Genomic DNA, 18,887 nt, shown 5'->3' on the forward strand with positions numbered 1-18,887 from the left:
CCTTTAAATTTTCTCCAGTGTAAGTATAAACAGCCACATGTGGCTGTGCTATCATACTGGACATAAGAGATCTAAAGTAGAAGAATGCTCCTGGAGTTAACCAAAGGGAATGAATTCCACAGGCTGGATGGTGATGAAGACTTCACAGGCAAAGCAGGGCTTTGAACTGAATTCTTTGAACAGAAGACTGCTCAACATTATTTCATCATTTAATGCAAAAGTCTTAATGTCAGTGATTTAAAGAAAGCAGTGCATACTGCTTCCTTCTTGATTTTTCACTTTATCCAACAAGGTATAATATCTATCTATATAGATATCTATATATATATATAATATCTATATTATTATATAGGTCTTTGACAAGGGGTAATATCTATATGTCTCTATATATAATATCTATACTTTCACAAGGGGTAGAGAGAAAATGAAAAAAGAATACTAAATAGCTAAAACTTTTACAAAAATCACAGATGAAATAAAAATAGAGGAGGCTTATAAGTAACTTACTTTTGAAGGTAGAAAGATTCTAGTCTTCTAAAATCTTTGCCAAAACCTTTCTGCTTCATGAAACCCTGGATTTCTGGATTAGACTCCCTTTAACAAAAAACAGTGATTAAAACCACATTAAAAGTTTGATAAACCCAATCTATTTAAAGCAGCATAGATCTCTATTAAAGTTGGTAGACAGAAAATAAGCCTAAAAACTTTATTATGAGTTACCCAGGTTTTTCACTACAAATAATTTTTTCCAGAAGCTGGTTACTTGTGAAAATAGCTTTCCCCACCTCTCTCCTCCAACTAAGGCTATTTGCAAAGAGGATTTTTGTTTAAATGTTTTATTTAATTTTGACAGTGTGTGTGTGAGCAGGGGAGGGGCAGAGAGAGAGAATTCCAAGCAGGCTCCATGCTGTCAGCACAGAGCTCATGACCTGAGCCAAAACCAAGTCAGATACTCAACTGACTGAGCCACGCAGGCGCCCCGCAAAGGATTTTTATTTGAGAAAAATCTCCCCCACCTAATCACTGCCTTTTCACTAAAGCTGTTCTTGTTCACTGCAGTCTGTTTCCAGTCCCCACGGTCTTTCACGTCTCGATTCTCCTTCCTAAAAGCTTTTATTCTCAAGTTATGTTGCTAACTTAAAACCTAGCAAGCAGAGATCTTTCCCAAATCTTCCTTTTTCACGTGGAAACCTCTAATATCTACTTCGAATGCAATGGTTAAAAAAGTAAGGCTTTTAAAGAATTGTCATACCAACATGTAAATTCCACTTCATCTCCTCCCAAGTGAACGAAGTGATCTGGAAACACCATACTAACTTCTTTGAAAAACTGAGACAGGAAGTTATAAGTTGAATTCAGAATAGGGTTTATAGGTCCAAAGGTCCCAGACTGCTTATGTTCATTGTAACATGGAGTCAGGAGGTCTTTCTGACCTGGAAGAAGAAGTATTTTAATCACAAAGACATCACTTTGCATGTGATTATACTACTCTATTTTGTTGAAGCTGTAAGAGAATTTATACAGAAAAAGATAACCTTATGAGCAATTGTCTCTTGAATCCTGTCCTCTGTACCTGTTTCCCTTTCCTCACCCTATTTTATCCATTTCAGATATCTCGTTTATTTGGCACTAACAAATCTTGACCTCACCCAAACCCTTTTTCCTAAGTTTCAATCCATATTTCAGATTCCCTGCTCAACACAATTAGATATCCCGGCTGCACTTCAAATACCATCTAACAAAAGCGAGATTCTCTGTTCTGTAAGCTCCTTCAGTAGCTGCTCCTGATTACTGTGTTCTGGTAAGCGTTTACCATCTTCCTCCTCTTTAAGTTTTCCTTCTTCTCTCAGGGTTGATCAGTTGCCAAGTTCTAGGGATGTCTCTCAGTTCTGTACATTATTTTCCATTTCCATTAACACCATTCTGGTCTAGGACTTCATCTCCTTCCCCTTCCAGTCGACCACTTCCTCACATAGGTTTTCCTGAAGTGTGGTTCCCATGAGTCCTGCTGGAGCCCACATTCCTCACCCAAGGCCCTCCACACTGTACTTCACCAGACTGATTTCTCAATATTCTCTGTATCTACCCTAATAGTACTGAACAATTGTAAATGCCAGGTGCTGTTACATGTTATTTAACCCTCAAAAAATTATATGATAGTTACTACATTTTAGAGATGGGGAAACTGAGGATGAGACATTCTACAACTTGATCAAGGTCACTCAGTTTATAAAAGGCAGAAGTAGGATTCAAACCCAGACAGTGTGGCTCAAGACTCAGTTCTTAACCACCCTATAATGCTTCCTAGTCTTTGCTGCACTACACTCTAACCAATGCCCTTCCTCATGTTATTCCCTTTACCAGAAACATGAATATATTCTTTGATCTCTCAAAAGCATTTTTAGTGTTATCCAGGAAACTATTTCTTAACATTCACTTAGCATGTTCTACTTGTAATTTTTCCTTTAGACTTTTTTTTTTTCCATACTTTAGGCAGTGACTTGCTCACAACAGACACATAATAACTGAATTCCATCTGTCAATAGTGCTACCCTTGTGCAAACCACAAGGTATTAAGAACAAAATGAACAGGGATGCCTGGGTGGCTCAGTTAAGTGTCCAACTCTTGATTTCAGCTCATGTCATGATCTTATGGTTTGTGAGTTCGAGCCTCAAGTCAGGCTCTGTGCTGATAGCATGGAGCCTGCTTGGGATTTTCTTCCTCTCTCTCTGCCCGTCCCCCACGTGCACTCTCTCAAAAATATCAACGTTAAAAAAAAAAATGCAGGAAGGACCTCAGGTATTCACTCTTTGCAACTTAAAAATGACACTCCTTACCTTTTCCCCAAGACTGTGTATGTCCAGGGCTATCAAATTCTGGTAGGACTCGAATCCCTCGTAATCTGGCATATTCAATCACCGTATGCACATCGTTTGGTGTATAAACATGAGACAGAGAATAGCTGCCCTGTAAAGCCGTATTTATTAAAATGTATGAAATGGGTTTGTCCAGGATACTGTTAACAGTTCTGTTTGCATAGTGATAGGTGATTTTTCTTGTGTAACAATGTATTAAACAGTCCAGTGTGGTGGTGGAGGACTCATTTTTTTTTTCTTTAATCCCCACTTTTATTCATTCATTCATTCACAAGGAAGCTCTACGCCCAGTGTGGGGCTTGAACTCACTACCCCAAGATCAAGAGCTGCATGGTCTACCGACTGAGCCAGCCATTTAAATTATTTACCGTATCTTATCAGCTCTCAGCACACTGTGGGTTAATTCCAGATTTACTAATAGAACTATCTCTTCTAGTTCCTCTTGGTTCAGGAACATCTATCCTCATGCTATTTCAACCTCATGTAACCATACAACAAAATACAAATAAAATGTTTGACTCCAAAGTCAAACTTGTGAAAATGGAAAATACACTCCCCTTGTCAGTTTTAGAATAAAAATTCACACACTATTACAAAGCTGAGCTGTTGCCTTTCGAAGTCATTTTAATTACTATCAGCTTTAAAAATTCCCCCAGACATATTCTGATAAGTGACTTGATTTTTTTTTTTTTAAGATTACCCTCAATCCCTTTATAGGTTACACTTGGGTTGTAACTAAAAGTTGATTAAAGGTGTTAGCGTAAAGCACATTTCTCAAGGCATAAATATGTAAATATTACATATAAATTATAAGCTATATCTAAATTTATACATAAATGTAAATGCTCAACTCCTAAAAAGTAATCCTGTCTCACCCCCCCCAAATTTGTATCTAATCAAGATCAGATCTAACTACTCATAGTAAATACAGGACAGGAGAATAATTGACAATATGAGAATGCAATCAGCAAAACCCAGACTTTGGGAACTAGACAAATGATTTAGTTTAACAAAAATGGCAAATTACAAAAAAAATAGATGGGCAGGGAGATACCTATAACACCAAGACAATGGACACACTAACTGACCACAATGTATGGAACTCATTTGCATGCCATTACAAATAAGATTTTGTTCATTAAAACAAGGTAAACACTTGGGGAAATATAAATAATGATTGATTAGCTGGATTACTGTTAACTTTTCAGCTGCAATAGTATATTATGGGTTTGTTGTTGTTGTTTTTAAAGAAAGACCTTTTTACAAATGTGATGTGGTGTCTGGGATTTTCTTTAAAATATGGTAGGAAGGGAGGGTGAGTGTAAGTGATACAAGATTGGCCAAGTTCTGATTACTGAAGCTGGGTGACAAAGACCTGGAAATCTCTGTCTTCTATGTTTACTTCTGTGTATGTGTGAAATTTTCTGTAATAAAAAGTAAAACAAAAGCAAACAAAAACGGAGTGCCAGTAACATTTCAACCTATACTACATCATAACATTGGAGAGAGCTTGGGTACTGTGGATAGAGGACATTCAGAGTCCTGGTTTTGTCCCTTCCTAATTGCGACTACAGATAAGGATGTCAGTCTCTCTGTATTACAGGGAGATTAAACAAGATGACACGGGCTTGCTCCCACCTCCACTGATTTATAATACAACTAATTTGAACACTTCTGAGACAGCGATTATTTGCTAAGAAGATCTCATCTCTAAAATTCTCGATGTAGTTTTTCAGAAAGAAAAAAATCATTTACAGTATCCGGTAACAACTCCACATTAGGTGATAAAAATACTTAACCTTCTATTAGTTATGAATGCTTCAGGTCTCCTATATTCATTTAAGTTTTTAAAATTTTATTTATATAACTATTAGACATCACTTATTTACAGTAACTTAACCATTATAAAAAGTTTTATGGATCTAAATTGCTAAGCCACGGCCTATTAAAGAAGTTTTTAAACCACAAACATGTAACTTTTATATTTTAATTCCATCCATAAGAAAAAACATTTAAGCTCAAAAGTTCTAATGAAATCATACATTTTTGAAGACAGACTACAATAACATGAATTACTCACTTTGTTGCTTAACTCAGGAAAAGTGACACTCTGATAAGGGAAAGACTGGTCATCAACTATGTGCCAGTGGAGAACATTAAATTTATTAAAAGCCATGGCATCCTGCAAGCAAACATGTTTAAAAAATTAACATACCACAGATATAATACGCACACAACCCAACTTACTTATCTACATTCAGTATTGTTTCCAATGTGTCTACTTCGTTTTAGGGGCACCTGAGTGGCTCAGTCGGTTAAGTGTCTGACTTCAGCTCAGGTCATGATCTCATGGTTTTTGAGTTTGAGCCCTGCACTGGGGTCTCTGCTGTCAGTGTAGAGCCTGCTTCAGATCCTGTCCCCTTCTCTCTGCCCTCCCCTCGCTTGCTCACTCTCTCTCAAAAATAAATAAACCATCAAAAAAAGTTCTTTTTCAGGAGCGCCTGGGTGGCTCAGTTGGTTAGGCATCCATCTCTTTGTTTCCACTCAGGTCATGATCTCACAGTTCGTGAGTTCAAGTCTTGTGTGGGGCTCTGTGCTGACAGCACAGAGTCTGCTTGGGATTCTCTCTCCCTGCTCCTCCTGCACACTGTATCTCAAAAATAAATAAATAAAAATTTAAAAATAAGTTACTTTTTCAGCAAAGCAAGAACGAGAAAGAAGTATAAATTATATGGTATGTCACTTTTATTTTTTTTAAGGTTTACTTATTTTTTTTTTTTTTTCAACGTTTTTTATTTATTTTTGGGACAGAGAGAGACAGAGCATGAACGGGGGAGGGGCAGAGAGAGAGGGAGACACAGAATCGGAAACAGGCTCCAGGCTCCGAGCCATCAGCCCAGAGCCTGATGCGGGGCTCGAACTCACGGACCGCAAGATCGTGACCTGGCTGAAGTCGGACGCTTAACCGACTGCGCCACCCAGGCGCCCCTAAGGTTTACTTATTTTTGAGACCGGGAGAGACAGAGCATGAACGGGGGAGGGTCAGAGAGAGAGGGAGACACAGAATCCAAAACAGGCTCCAGGCTCTGAGCTGTCAGCACAGAGCCCGATGCAGGGCTCGAACTCACAGACTATGAGATCATGACCTGAGCCGAAGTCGGACGCTTAACTGACTGAGCCACCCAGGCGCCCCTGGTATGTCACTTTTTAAAAAGCCTATTCAGCATCTGTATTTATTCTAAACAGGGAGCTCTAACTTTGTTCTAGGAAAAGGTAGTCATCTTGTAAATTCCAATTCAATTCTTGTGAATTTAGGTATTGGCCTAGAACAGAAAATGTTCATTTTTGGGAACAGAGCAGGGGGAAAATGGAGTATTTAAGTATCAGGACTTACAATTCCCGCAGAAAAAGTCATTTACAGAATTCATCACAATTCTGACATTTGAGTGCTATCCCTTCTTTAGCAATCAAAGAAACTTGGTATAAAAATGCAAAATTCTCAGGAATTTTTGGGGAAATTGCTATCAATTTTATTGATGTTCTAGAGGAATAAACAATGTTTTATTTATATAAAATATAAACAGGGGCGCCTGGGTGGCGCAGTCGGTTAAGCGTCCGACTTCAGCCAGGTCACGATCTCACGGTCCGTGAGTTCGAGCCCCGCGTCAGGCTCTGGGCTGATGGCTCAGAGCCTGGAGCCTGTTTCCGATTCTGTGTCTCCATCTCTCTCTGTCCCTCCCCCGTTCATGCTCTGTCTCTCTCTGTCCCAAAAATAAATAAACGTTGAAAAAAAAAAAAAATATAAACAGACTATTGAAAAAAGATAAAAATAGTAAAAGGGTAGATTTGTTTGCCCTACCAGCTAATTAAAACTTAAAGCCTCTTTTCTCCATCAAGACTGAAAGGATTTGCTGATGCATATGGGAAATAGCTTACCTACAGGCAATTAGACAAAAGAGTAAAAATTTTCTAGTGCATAATGGCAAGATTTTTACCATCAGAGGAAGGAGTGCCTCAATAAAGACCAGGGGCTTGCAAACTTTTTTCATGAAGGGCCAGACAGTAAGTACCTTGGTTTTATGAGCCACATGTTTCTGTCACCACTGATCCTGCAGCTGTAGAGCAAGATAAAATGTAAACAAATGGATGTGGCTGCGTTCCAGTAAAACTTCATTAGCAGAAACAAATACAAACTGGATTTGGCCCTTGGGCTCTAGTTTGCCAACCCCTGATATAGATAAGAAATAGAATCAGATAAAAATGTAGAGGTCAGGTAGAAGATACAGTAGGAAGATCCCAAGTTCACCTTGTCCCATTGACATAACAAGATATCTTAACAGTTATATCTGGACAACTAATACTAAAGACTGGCAGAACAGACCTTCCATAGTTAATCAAAGAGCGAAGGCCACACTGAAACAGAGGAATGGAGATATGGTTGGGAACCAAAACCCTGGTGAGACTGACCACAACCAAGAGGGACATCAGATGCACAGAGACACGAACCCCCACACCAGACACCCAAGATACTGGGGACTTGGACTGAGAAGATGTATCTCCATGACATCTGGCTTTGAAAACCAGTGGGACTTTTAAAATCAGTGCACCTACCTCCAAGAGCCAGAGGGCAACAGGAAACAAAGTCTCTGCCCCTTAAACAGCACACATAATAAATAACCACCCACACAGCACAGAAGCAGCAGTTCGTAAAATGCCTGGGGTATGGTAAAGGAGATTTATTTACTAATCTCAGAACATGCACCGGAAGGGCAGGGATCTTGAGGAGAGCTTCTCTAAGAATCAAAGTGGTGGCAGGCACCAGTCATTTCTCTTCTCCCCATACCTAGATAGCTAACACCAAACACCTCACCTGCTTTGCTAACACCATGGGCCCCGCCTCATTCAAAGTGCCTCCTGCCCCGTGGAGAGGAGGAGAATAACCCCATATACCAACATGCCTGCAGTTCCAGCAGCTGAGCCTTTTAGCTGGCTTCTCAAGAACAAGTCCTGCTGGGAGGTGCTCCCACAACTGCAGCAAAGAGGCTAAGTCCAGACTAGTTTGACTGCTGCCCACCCCCCCACCCCCTCTGAGCCCACAGTGGACTCAGGCCCTTCAACAGTGCAGGGACCAAACCCTGCGTGCTGTACTCAAAGCAGGCAACATGGGTCATTAGAGTCAAATGGGCTAAAGGCAAACAAAGCTCAACTGCAACAAGGCACATGCAACCTACACAGGAGACATCCCTGGAACACCAGATTCTAGCGACCAGGAACACTGCTACAGGGCACCAAAACACCTCTTCTACATAAGGTCACTACTTCCAAGACCAGGAGACACAGCAGACCTCCATAATTCATAAAAACAGAGAGACAAGATGAGAAGACAGAAGAGCAGGTCCCAAATGAAAAGGACAAAAATCCTAGCAACAGAGTTCAATGAAACAGAAAAGCAATACACCTGATACAGAATTGGGAGTAATGGTCATACCTGAAACTAATATTCCACTATACAGTAACCTCCTGGAATTTAAATAAACAAACAAAACAAAGTAATGGTCATAAAGATACTCAGACTTGAGAAAAGAGTGGATGAACTCAGAATGTCAACAAAGAGATAGAAAATAATGAAAGAACAGATAAAGAATTTAGTAACTGAAATTAAAAAAAAAACTAGAACAGGTTAGAGGATGCAAAAGAACACATCAGTAATCTACAAGACACAGTAATGGAAAGCAACCAAGATCATCAGCAAAAAGAAAAAAATTCTAATATAAAATGAGAACAGCTTAAGGGGACCCAGATGACATCACATGTAATAACATTTGAATTAGAGGAATCCCAGGAGAAGAGAGAAGGGAGTAAAAACTTACCTGAAGAAATAACAGCTGAAAACTTAATCTGGGGGAGTAAACAGACACCCATATCCAGGAAGCACAGAAAGTTCCTACCAAGATTAACCCAAGTAGGTCCAGATCGATACATGTAATAATTGAAGCAGCAAACATAATGATAGCGAATCTTAAAGCTACAGAGAAAACAGTAACATACAAGGCAAACCCTATAAGGCTGTTAGCTGATTTTTCAGCAGAAACTTTGCAGGCCAGAAGGGAGTGACCTGATATATTCCAAGTGCTGGGAGGAAAAAACCTGCAAACAAGAACATTCTACCCAGCAAGGTTCTCATTCAGAAAAATAGTTTCTAAGGCAAACAAAAGTTAAAGGAGCTCACTACCATTAAACTGGCCTTAAAAGAAATGTTAAAGGGACTATTTTAAGTAGAAAGGTAAGGCCGTAAACAGAAGATAATTATGAAAGGAAAAAGTTTCACGGGTAAAAGCAAACATATAATAAAGGTAGATTAGTCATTTATTTTTTTTTTTTTCAACGTTTTTTTATTTATTTTTGGGACAGAGAGAGACAGAGCATGAACGGGGGAGGGGCAGTGAGAGAGGGAGACACAGAATCGGAAACAGGCTCCAGGCTCCGAGCCATCAGCCCAGAGCCTGACGCGGGGCTCGAACTCACGGACCGCGAGATCGTGACCTGGCTGAAGTCGGACGCTTAACCGACTGCGCCACCCAGGCGCCCCAGATTAGTCATTTATAAAGCCAGTATGGGGGCGCCTGGGTGGCTCAGTCGGTTGGGCGGCCGACTTCGGCTCAGGTCATGATCTCATAGTCTGTGAGTTCGAGCCCTGCATCGGGCTCTGTGCTGGCCACTCAGAGCCTGGAGCCTGTTTTGGATTCTGTGTCTCCCTCTCTCTCTGACCCTCCCCCGTTCATGCTCTGTCTCTGTCTCAAAAATAAATAAATGTTTAAAAAAAAAAAAATTAAAAAAAAAAAATAAAGCCAGTATTGAGGTTAAAATACAAAAGATGTAAAATCCTATCTATAAAAATCAGTGAAAGGATACACACATGCAGAAGATGTAAAATATGACATCATATACATAAAATACAGAGGGGGGGGTTAAACTGTAGTGCTTTTAGAATGTTTGAACTTAAGCAACCATCAACAGACACAGAAAAAAAAAATAAAGAGAAAGGAGTCCAAGCCTAACACTAAAGAAAGGCATCAAACCACAAAGAGTGCAAAAGAAGAAAGGAACAGAGAAAAACAAAAATAACCAGAAAAGAATAAACTGGCAATAAATACATACCTATAATTACTTTAAATGTAAATTGACTAAATGCTCCAGTCAAAAGACAAAGGATGACTAAATGGAAAAAAATACAAAAAAAAAAAAACCCAAAAAACAAACCTAAAATAAGACCCACCTATATCCTGTCTACAAGAGACTCACTTCACACCTAAAAAAACACACAGACTGAAAATGAAGGGCTGGAAAAACATACCATACAACATACCATAAAAATCTAAATGGGAGACCTGAAGCCATAAAACTGTTAGAAGAAGGGCACCTGGGTGGCTCAGTCGGTTAAGCATCCGACTTCAGCTCAGGTCATGATCTCATAGCTCGAGAGTTCGAGCCCCACGTAGGGCTCTGTGCTGACAGCTCAAAGCCTGGAGCCTGCTTCAGATTCTGTGCCTCCCTCTCTCTCTGCCCCTGCCCCACTCACGGTCTCTCAAAAATAAACATTAAAAAAAAATGAAAGAAACTGTTAGAAGAAAACTTAGGCAGTAATCTCTTTGTGACCTGCCTTAGCAACATTTTAATGGATAGTTCTCCTTGGGCAAGGGCAACAAAAACAAAATAAAACTTTTGCAGAGTGAAGGAAACTGTCCACAAAACAAAAAGGCAACCTACTGAATGGTAGAAGACATTTGCAAATAATATACCCCAGGAGGGGTTAATATCCAAAATATATAACAACTTATACAAGACCAAAAAACCCCTATATAATCCAATTAAAAACGAGCAAAGGCCCTGAATATTTTTCCAAAGAAGATATACAGACGGCCAACAGATACATTAAAATGTGCTCAACATCACTCATCATCAGAGAAATGCAAGTCAAAACCACAATGAGTTATCTCTCTACACTTGTCACAATGGCCAAAGTAAGACAAGAAATAATAAGTGTTGGATATGGAGAATGTGAAAAAAACCCTTGTGCACTGTTACTGGTAATGTAAACTGGTACAGTCACTGTGGAGTATGGAGGTTCCTTGAAAAAATTAAAAGTAGATTTACTATATGATCCAGTAATTCCACTAAAGGCTATTTAACCAAAGAAAACAAAAACACTAATTTGAAAATATATATGTTCCCCCATGTTTACTCCAGCATTATTTACAATAGCCAAACTGTGGAAGGAACCAAGTGTCCACTGATAGATGAGTGGATAAAGAAAAGGTGGTGTGTCTGTCGGTCTGTGTGTATATGCACATACATACATGCAATGGAGTATCAGACACAAAAAAAGAATGACATTTTGAGTTTATTTTTTGTGTATGGTGTAAGACAGCGATCCGATTTCATCTTTTGCATGTAGCTGTCCAGGTGTCCCAGCACCATTTGAAGACTGTCTCTTCCTCATTGTACATTCTTGCCTTCTGCCTTCTTTGTTATAGATTAACTGACCTATTTCTGGGCTCTCTTATGTTCCTTGGATTTGTGTGTCTGTTTTTGTGCCATTACCATACTGTTGTGAGCATGGCAGCTTTGTTACTATATCTTGAAATCTGGGATTTTTATATTGTCAGCTTTGTTCTTTTTAAAGATTGTTTTGGCTTTTCAGGGTCTTTTGTGGTCCCACACAAATTATAGGATTATTCATTATAGTTCTGTGAAAAATGCTTTGGGTAATTTTGATAGGGATTGAAATCAATCTGTCAATTGCTTTGGGTAGTATGGACATTTTAATTATATTAATTCCTACAATCCATGAGAATGAAGTATCTTTCCATTTGTTTGCATTGTCTTCAGTTTCTTTCATCAACATTTTATGGTTTTCAGAATACAGGTCTTTCACCTCCTTGGTTAAGTTTACTTCTAGGTATTTTATTTTTTGATGCTACTGTAAGAGGATTGTTGTCTTCCCTTTCTGCTACTTCATTATTAGCGTATAGAAATGCAATGGATTTCTGTATGTTAATTTCCTATACTACAACTTTACTGAAGTTATTGGTTTTTGGTGGAGCCTTTAGAGTTTTCTATATATAGTAGGGTGTCATCTGCAAATTGTGGCAGTTTTACTTCCTTACTGGTTTGGATGCCTTTTATTTCGTCTTGTCCAAGTGCTGCAGCTGGAACTTCCTGTACTATGTTGAATGGAAGTGGTGAGAGTGGACACCCTGTCTTGTTCCTGATCTTAGAGGAAAACCCTGACAAGTGTGCAAATTTAAGAATGCTTATTCTACAGTACTGTTTATGATAAATTAACCTGGATGTTCGTCAGCATGAGAATGGTTAAACTCACATCATGGTATAAAAAACGGAATAGTCAACGGTTTAAAAAGATGGTACAGACCTTATATATTCTTTCATAAAAAGATGTCCATAACATGTTTTTCAAGGTAGTAGAAGTGCAATTCCAGTTAAGTTTTTTAAAAAGTCATGTCACAGCTCAGAGCCTGGAGCCTGCTTCAAATTCTGTGTCTCCCCCTCTCTCTCTCTGCCCCTCCCCTGCTCACTCTCTTTCTCTCAAAAATAGATAAACATTAAAAAGAAAAAACTTTAAAAAAGGGGCGCCTGGGTGGCTCAGTCGGTTGAGCGTCCAACTTCGGCTCAGGTCATGATCTCACAGTCTGTGAGTTCGAGCCCCGCATCGGGCTCTGTGCTGACGGCTCAGAGCCTGGAGCCTGCTTCGGATTCTGTGTCTCCCTCTCTCTCTGCCCCTTCCCCGCTCATGCTCTGTCTCTCTCTGTCTCAAAAATAAATAAAAAACATTAAGAAAAAAAAATTTAAAAAAAAAATTAAAAAAAAAAGTCATGTCATGTGTATTAATATTCATTTTTAAGGGCAAGATGAGATAAATGGGGCACAAAAATTTATGTCAACCTTTGGTAATGCAATTATGGGGTTACTATCTATTTTATGCATATCTATGTTTGAATTTTTTATACTAAGTATTTATTTCTTTCATAAGAGTGACAATAATGTCTTTTGGAGAATAACATTCAGGACAGTAGTGTGAATGTAAAAATCCCTTTTTAATAATATGGTCTGTTCAGAAGTGATCAAATAAAGGTATAGAAAAACATGGGAGGAAAACCTTCCTACCTTTACAAATTGATGATCGTGCAGATGAACCAATAAAAAGTAGACAGGAGAAAATAGCTACCGTCAACCTCACCCCCAACTCTCACCATCTGAAGTCCATATTTCTTTGGAACATTTCCCTGGCAGCTTCTAGCCAACTTTCTATGACACTTTAAATAAAGTTCAGTGGAGGACACTGGCTTTCTCAGCTGAGGAAATATACTTTCCAGGGGAGGGAAGGAAGAAAGCTCAGTGCTTCAGTATATGACAAACCATCCCCCTCTTTCAACCTACACAACAGCGTAAATAACCCATATTAAGGAACACCATAAAAGCACACATCTTTGGAACAGAAAATGGATAAAAAAAATAATAATCACCTACCAGAGTTTTGAGAATGCTCTTAACTGGCAGAAAGTGTCTGGCTGTATCAATTAAAATTCCTCTATGTGGAAACCTTGGAGAATCAATAATGTCGGATTCATTGACGGTGAACTATAAAACAAAATAAAATTTTGATTTATTTTTAGAATATTCTCTGGACTTGAGCTCAGCAAAGACCGTATCTATGCAAGCACTGGATGAAAGATTAGAAGAAAGTGTCAAGTTTACATTTACCAAAAAAGATAAACATTTGGAGAGAAAAAAACACTCAAGAAGCAATAAACAGCTAAAAACTTTACATTTTTCTTATAGTAGAAGGGATAGCCAATAATTTTTAGTAACATATAATAATCATACTTACAGTCCCATAAGAATCTTGATAAATTAACTGGCTAAAGGTCTCTAAACCTAGGGAGAGTAAAATTCATAATTTAATGCATTACTTTTATAACATATTAAGTCAGTAAAAGTTGTGTTATCCAAACGTAGACCCATAACCAGATAAGGCAAATAAAACTAACTATAATGTTACCTCTATACCTCTAACATATTTTCTAAGATCAAAGCTCAGTTTAAAAAAAAATCCCTGTTGCCATCTAATTAAAACGTTTTACTTCATTGTACCCATACCCTGGGTTTTGTTGGAATGATAAACTTAAAAATGAATAGTGACTTAATACAACAAAATACTAGTTACTTAATAAATATATAGTAGTATAAAAAATAATTTCTATGCTAAAATATAGTCACTTTAAAAGATAATACCCTTGGGGTGCCTGGGTGGCTCAGTAGGTTAAACATTCAACTTCCACTCAGGTCATGATCTTGTGGATTTCATGGGTCAAACCCCACATTGTGCTCTCTGCTGTCAGGACAGAGCCCACTTCAGATCCTCTGTCTCCCTCTCTCTGCCCCTCCCCCATGTGTGCGTGCCCTCTCTCTCTCAGAAATAATAAATAAACCTTAAAAAAAAAAAGTATTAGAAGGTACATAAACAGAAGGGAAAAAGGATCAAAAGCACCATGAAAATATAAATGAGAGCCCAACTTAAAACTCAACAGTGTTTTACTCACAGCTACAAAGAATATCTCCTGAACATTTTTCACTCAAGTGGATTGTTTCCTTAGTAAACTCTATTACAGGCCATTTCCTCTAAGTGCCCTTGACTTTACTATATATATTTTTTCTTTAAATATTTTGAAGCAATCTCTACATCAAACGCGGTGCTTTAACCCACAACCCTGAGATCAAGAGTTGCACACTCCTGGGGTCCCTGGGTGGCTCAGTCGGTTAAGGGTCTGACTTCAGCTCAGGTCATGATCTCACAGTTCATGGGTTTGAGCCCCATGTCAGGCTCTGTGCTGACAGCTCAGGGCCTGGAGCCTGCTTTGGATTCTGTGTCTCCCTCTCTCTCTGTCCCTCCCCTGCTCATGCTCTATCTCTCTCTCTCTCTCTAAAATAAATATATTTTAAAAAATTAAAAAAAAAAAAAGTTGCATACTCCATTGACTGAGCCAGCCAGGTACCCCCAACTGTACCATAATTCATCATTCTAGCTGACAAGTATAAAGCCAGTGAAAATTTTAACCTAAGAATAGTTCAAAGTCAGAAACGAATCAGGAGACATAACTGATACTACAGAAATAAAAAGGCTAAGAGACTACTATGAACAATTATAAGCTAACAAATTAGACAACCTAAGTATTTTACTATCCATTTCTTCTAAGAAATGGATACATTCCTGGAAACATACATACTAAAAAACCTGAATCTTGGAATAGAAAAACTGAAAAGACCACTTACTAGTAAGGAGATTGAATCATTAATCCAAAACCTCTTGACAAACCAAAGTTCAGGACCAGGCTTCAGAAGTGAATTCTACCATTTAAAGAAGAATTAACACCAATTCTTCTCAAACTTTTCCAAAAAACAAACAAACAAAAAAAAAAACAGAAGAGGAGACAACACTTCAAAACTCATTTTCCAGGGCCAGCATTACCCTGACACCAAAACCAGGTAAGGAAAAAAAAATTACTGGCCAATATCCCTGATTAACATTAATACAAAAATCCTCAACAAAACAGTAGCAAACTGAATTCAATAATACATAAAAAGAACCATACACCATGATCAAATGGAATTAATTCCACAAGTGCAGGGATGGTTCAACACCTGCAAATCAATGTGATACACCATATTAACAAAATGAAGGACAAAGTCATAAGATCTTTTTTTAAAAATTTTTTAGTCTATTTTATTTTCTGAGAGAGAGAGCGGGCAGAGGAGGGGCAGAGAGACAGGGAGAGCGAGAATTCCAAGCAGGTTCCACACTATCAATGCAGAGGCTGATGCGGGGCTCGAACCCACCATGATACCATGACCCGAATCGAAATCAAGAGTCGGACACTCAAATGACTGAGCCACCCAGGTGCCCCTAAAATCATAAGATCTTAACAGATGCAGAAAAAGCATTTGACAAAATTCACTATCCACTTACGACAAACACTCCAAACAGAGGGAACATACCTCAACATAATAAAGGCCATATATGGTAAGCCCACAGCTCACCTCAGACTCAATGATAAAAAGAGCAGCAATAAGACAAAGATGCTCACTCTCACCACTTTTATTCAACTTAGTATTAGAAGACCTAGTCAGAGCACTTAAGCAAGAAAAGAAAAAAAATAAAAGGCATCCAAATCAGAAAGGAAGAAGTAAAATGGTCACTATTTGCAGGTGACATATATAGAAAACCTTAAGATTCTGCAAAAAAAGTGTTAGAATTAATCAATGAATTCAGTAAACTTAAATGATAATCAAAATACCAAAAAAATCTGTTGTGTTTCTATATTACCAGAACTAGAAATTAAGAAAACAATCCTATTTGCAATGGTATCAAAAAGAATAAAATACAAAGGAGTAGATTTTTTAAAAATTTTTTAATGTTTATTTATTTTTCAGAGAGCGTGTGCATGCGCACACATGAGTGGGGGAGCGGCAAAGAGAGAGGGAGACACAGAATCCGAAGCAAGCTCCAGGCTGTAAACTGTCAGCAGAGTCCGACATGGGGCCCGAACTCATGAACCATGAGATCGTGACCTGAGCTGAAGGAGGACTCTCAACTGACTGAGCCACCCAGGCGCCCCTATAGGAGTAGGTTTAAGCAAGACCTCTACCCTGAAAACTCTAAGGCACAGATGAAAGAAACTGAAGACACAAATGAATACTAAGATAGTCAATGCTCGTGGATTGGAAGAATACCATTAAAATATCCATACCACTCAAAGCAATGTACATATTCAATGCAATCCCTATCAAAATTCCAATAGCATTTTTCACACGAACACAACAAACAATCCTAAAATCTGTATGGCACCACAAAAGACCTCAAATCACCAAAGCAAGTTTGAGAAAGACGAATGAAGCTGGAGGTATCACACTCCCTGATTTTAAACTATATTACAAAGCTGCTGTCATCAAAATAGTATAGTACTGACATACAATCAGATATACTAATCAACATAATGAAACAGAAAACCCAGAAATAAACCCATACATATATGGTCGATTAATTTACCACAACAACAAAAAAACAAGGAAAAGACAGTCTCTTCAATAAATGTTGGGAAAACTGCAGCCACGTGAAAAAGAGTTAACACTGGACCACTATCATAAACTATACACAAAAATTAGCTCAAAATTGATTACAGACTTGAATGTAAGACCTTCTTCCTAGAAGAAAACACAGGGTGGTAAGGTCCTTGACATAGGTCTTGGCAATGACTTTTTGTACTTGACACCAAAAGCAAAGGCAACAAAAGCAAAAATAGATAAATGGGACATTTACTAAAAGACTTCCACAAATGACTTGAAACAAAATGAGAAGGCAACCTACTCTATGGCAGAAAATATTTGCAAACTGTACATCTGATGAGGGGTTAATATCCAAAATATAGGAAGAATTCACATAACTCCACAGCAAAAAATACTCTGATTTTAAAATGGGCAGTGGTCGCCTGGGTGGCTCCATTGGTTGAGCGTCCGACTTCGGCTCAGGTCATGATCTCACGGTCCGTGAGTTCGAGCCCCAAGTCAGGCTCTGTGCTGACAGCTCAGAGCCTGGAGCCTGCTTCACATTCTGTGTCTCCCTCTCTCTCTGCCCCTCCCCCGTTCATGCTCAGTCTCTCTCTGAATCAAAAATAAAAATAAACATTAAAAAAAAAATTTTAAATGGGCAGTGGATCTGAAAAGACGTTTCTTTCAAAGACGACATACAGATGGTCAACAGGTACATGAAAAGGAGCTTGCTCAACATCAATAATCATCAGGGAAATGCAAATTAAAACCACAAGATACCATCTCAAACCTGAAAGAAAAGCTATTATCAAAAAGACAAAAAGTGTTGGTGAGGAAGCAGAGAAAAGGGAACCCCTGGGCACTAATGGTAGCAATGTAAGTTGGTGCAGCCACTGTGAAAAATGGTATGGAGGGCCCTCAAAAAATTAAAAATAGAGGGGCACCTGTGTGGCAGTCGGTTGAGCAACCAACTCTTGATTCCAGGTCAGGTCACAATCACAGGGTATTGGGATCGAGCCCTGCATCAGGCTCTGTGCTGAGCCTGGAGCCTCTTAAGACTCTCTCTCATATTCTCTCTTTCTCTCTCTCCCCCTGCCCCCCCCCTCGCTTGCTCTCTCTCAAATTTAAAAAGACAAAAATTAAAAATAGAATTACTTACGATCCGGTAATTACACTTCTGGGTATTTATCTGAAGAAAATGAGAAAATAACTTGAAAAGATGTGAGTGCTGCCATTTTGACAACATGGATGGACTGTGAGGACATTCTGCTAAATAAAGTCAAAGACATATACCATATGATCTCATTTATATGTGGAATCTCAAAAAAAAAAAAAAAAAAGCTCATAGATACAAACAACAGATTGGTGGTTGCCAGAGGTGTGGAGTGGGAGTGGGCAAAATGAGTGAGGGGGTCAAAAGGTACAAACTTTCAGTTGTAAAATAAATAAATCCTGGGGATGTAATGAACAGTATACTGGCTTCATTTCACAGTACTGTGTTGCATATTTGAAAGTTGCTAAGACAGTACATCATTAAAGTTCTTCTCACAAGAAAAAAATGTTTTTAATTAATTTATTTATTTGGGGGGGCAGGGGGTGAGGGACAGAGAAAAGAGGCAGGGAGAGAATCCCAAGCAGGCTCTACCCTGTCAGCATAGAGCCTGATGCTGGGCTCAAACTCACAAATCGTGAGATCATGATCTGAGCCAAAATCAAGTCAGATGTTTAACCCAGACACCCCAAGGAAAAAAAAAATTGCAACTATGTATGGTGATGGATATTAGCTAGACTTATTGTGGTGAATGTTTTGCAGTATATACAAATACTGAATCATTATGTTGTGCACCTGGAACTAATAATGTCAATTATACCTCAAAAAAACAAAG

At 38.6% G+C, this 18,887-nt stretch overlaps 2 protein-coding genes across 6 annotated transcripts in view; one reads left to right on the forward strand and one right to left on the reverse strand.

Moving 5' to 3' along the window:
- Window positions 1–14,402, forward strand: part of GFM2 (GTP dependent ribosome recycling factor mitochondrial 2) — a 76,941-nt gene extending 62,539 nt beyond the window's left edge. For 4 of the 5 annotated variants that reach the window (XR_008423825.1, XR_008423827.1, XR_008423828.1 and 1 more), the window contains one exon: window positions 12,079–14,402. Coding sequence is in view for 1 of the 5 variants with exons in the window: in XM_019463016.2 (XP_019318561.2) it covers window positions 12,079–12,123 (45 nt within the window). In the remaining 4 variants the exon portion in view is untranslated. Of the gene's footprint in view, window positions 1–18; window positions 2,826–12,078 lie in introns of those variants that run through there. The other variant, XR_008423826.1, reaches the window with a different exon arrangement.
- The window catches only part of HEXB (hexosaminidase subunit beta), a 32,150-nt gene that overhangs the window by 3,737 nt on the left and 9,526 nt on the right, over window positions 1–18,887 (reverse strand). Inside the window, exons 4-9 of the mRNA XM_019463018.2 lie at window positions 13,787–13,833; window positions 13,426–13,536; window positions 4,958–5,059; window positions 2,839–2,968; window positions 1,253–1,433; window positions 508–594 (exon numbers count right to left, since the gene is read on the reverse strand). Coding sequence (XP_019318563.1) covers window positions 508–594; window positions 1,253–1,433; window positions 2,839–2,968; window positions 4,958–5,059; window positions 13,426–13,536; window positions 13,787–13,833 — 658 coding nt within the window. The remainder of the gene's footprint in view (window positions 1–507; window positions 595–1,252; window positions 1,434–2,838; window positions 2,969–4,957; window positions 5,060–13,425; window positions 13,537–13,786; window positions 13,834–18,887) is intronic.

Source organism: Panthera pardus, unplaced genomic scaffold, assembly GCF_024362965.1.
Source record: "Panthera pardus isolate Hobbes unplaced genomic scaffold, ASM2436296v1 HiC_scaffold_2, whole genome shotgun sequence".
In the NCBI taxonomy this organism is placed as follows: domain Eukaryota; kingdom Metazoa; phylum Chordata; class Mammalia; order Carnivora; family Felidae; genus Panthera; species Panthera pardus.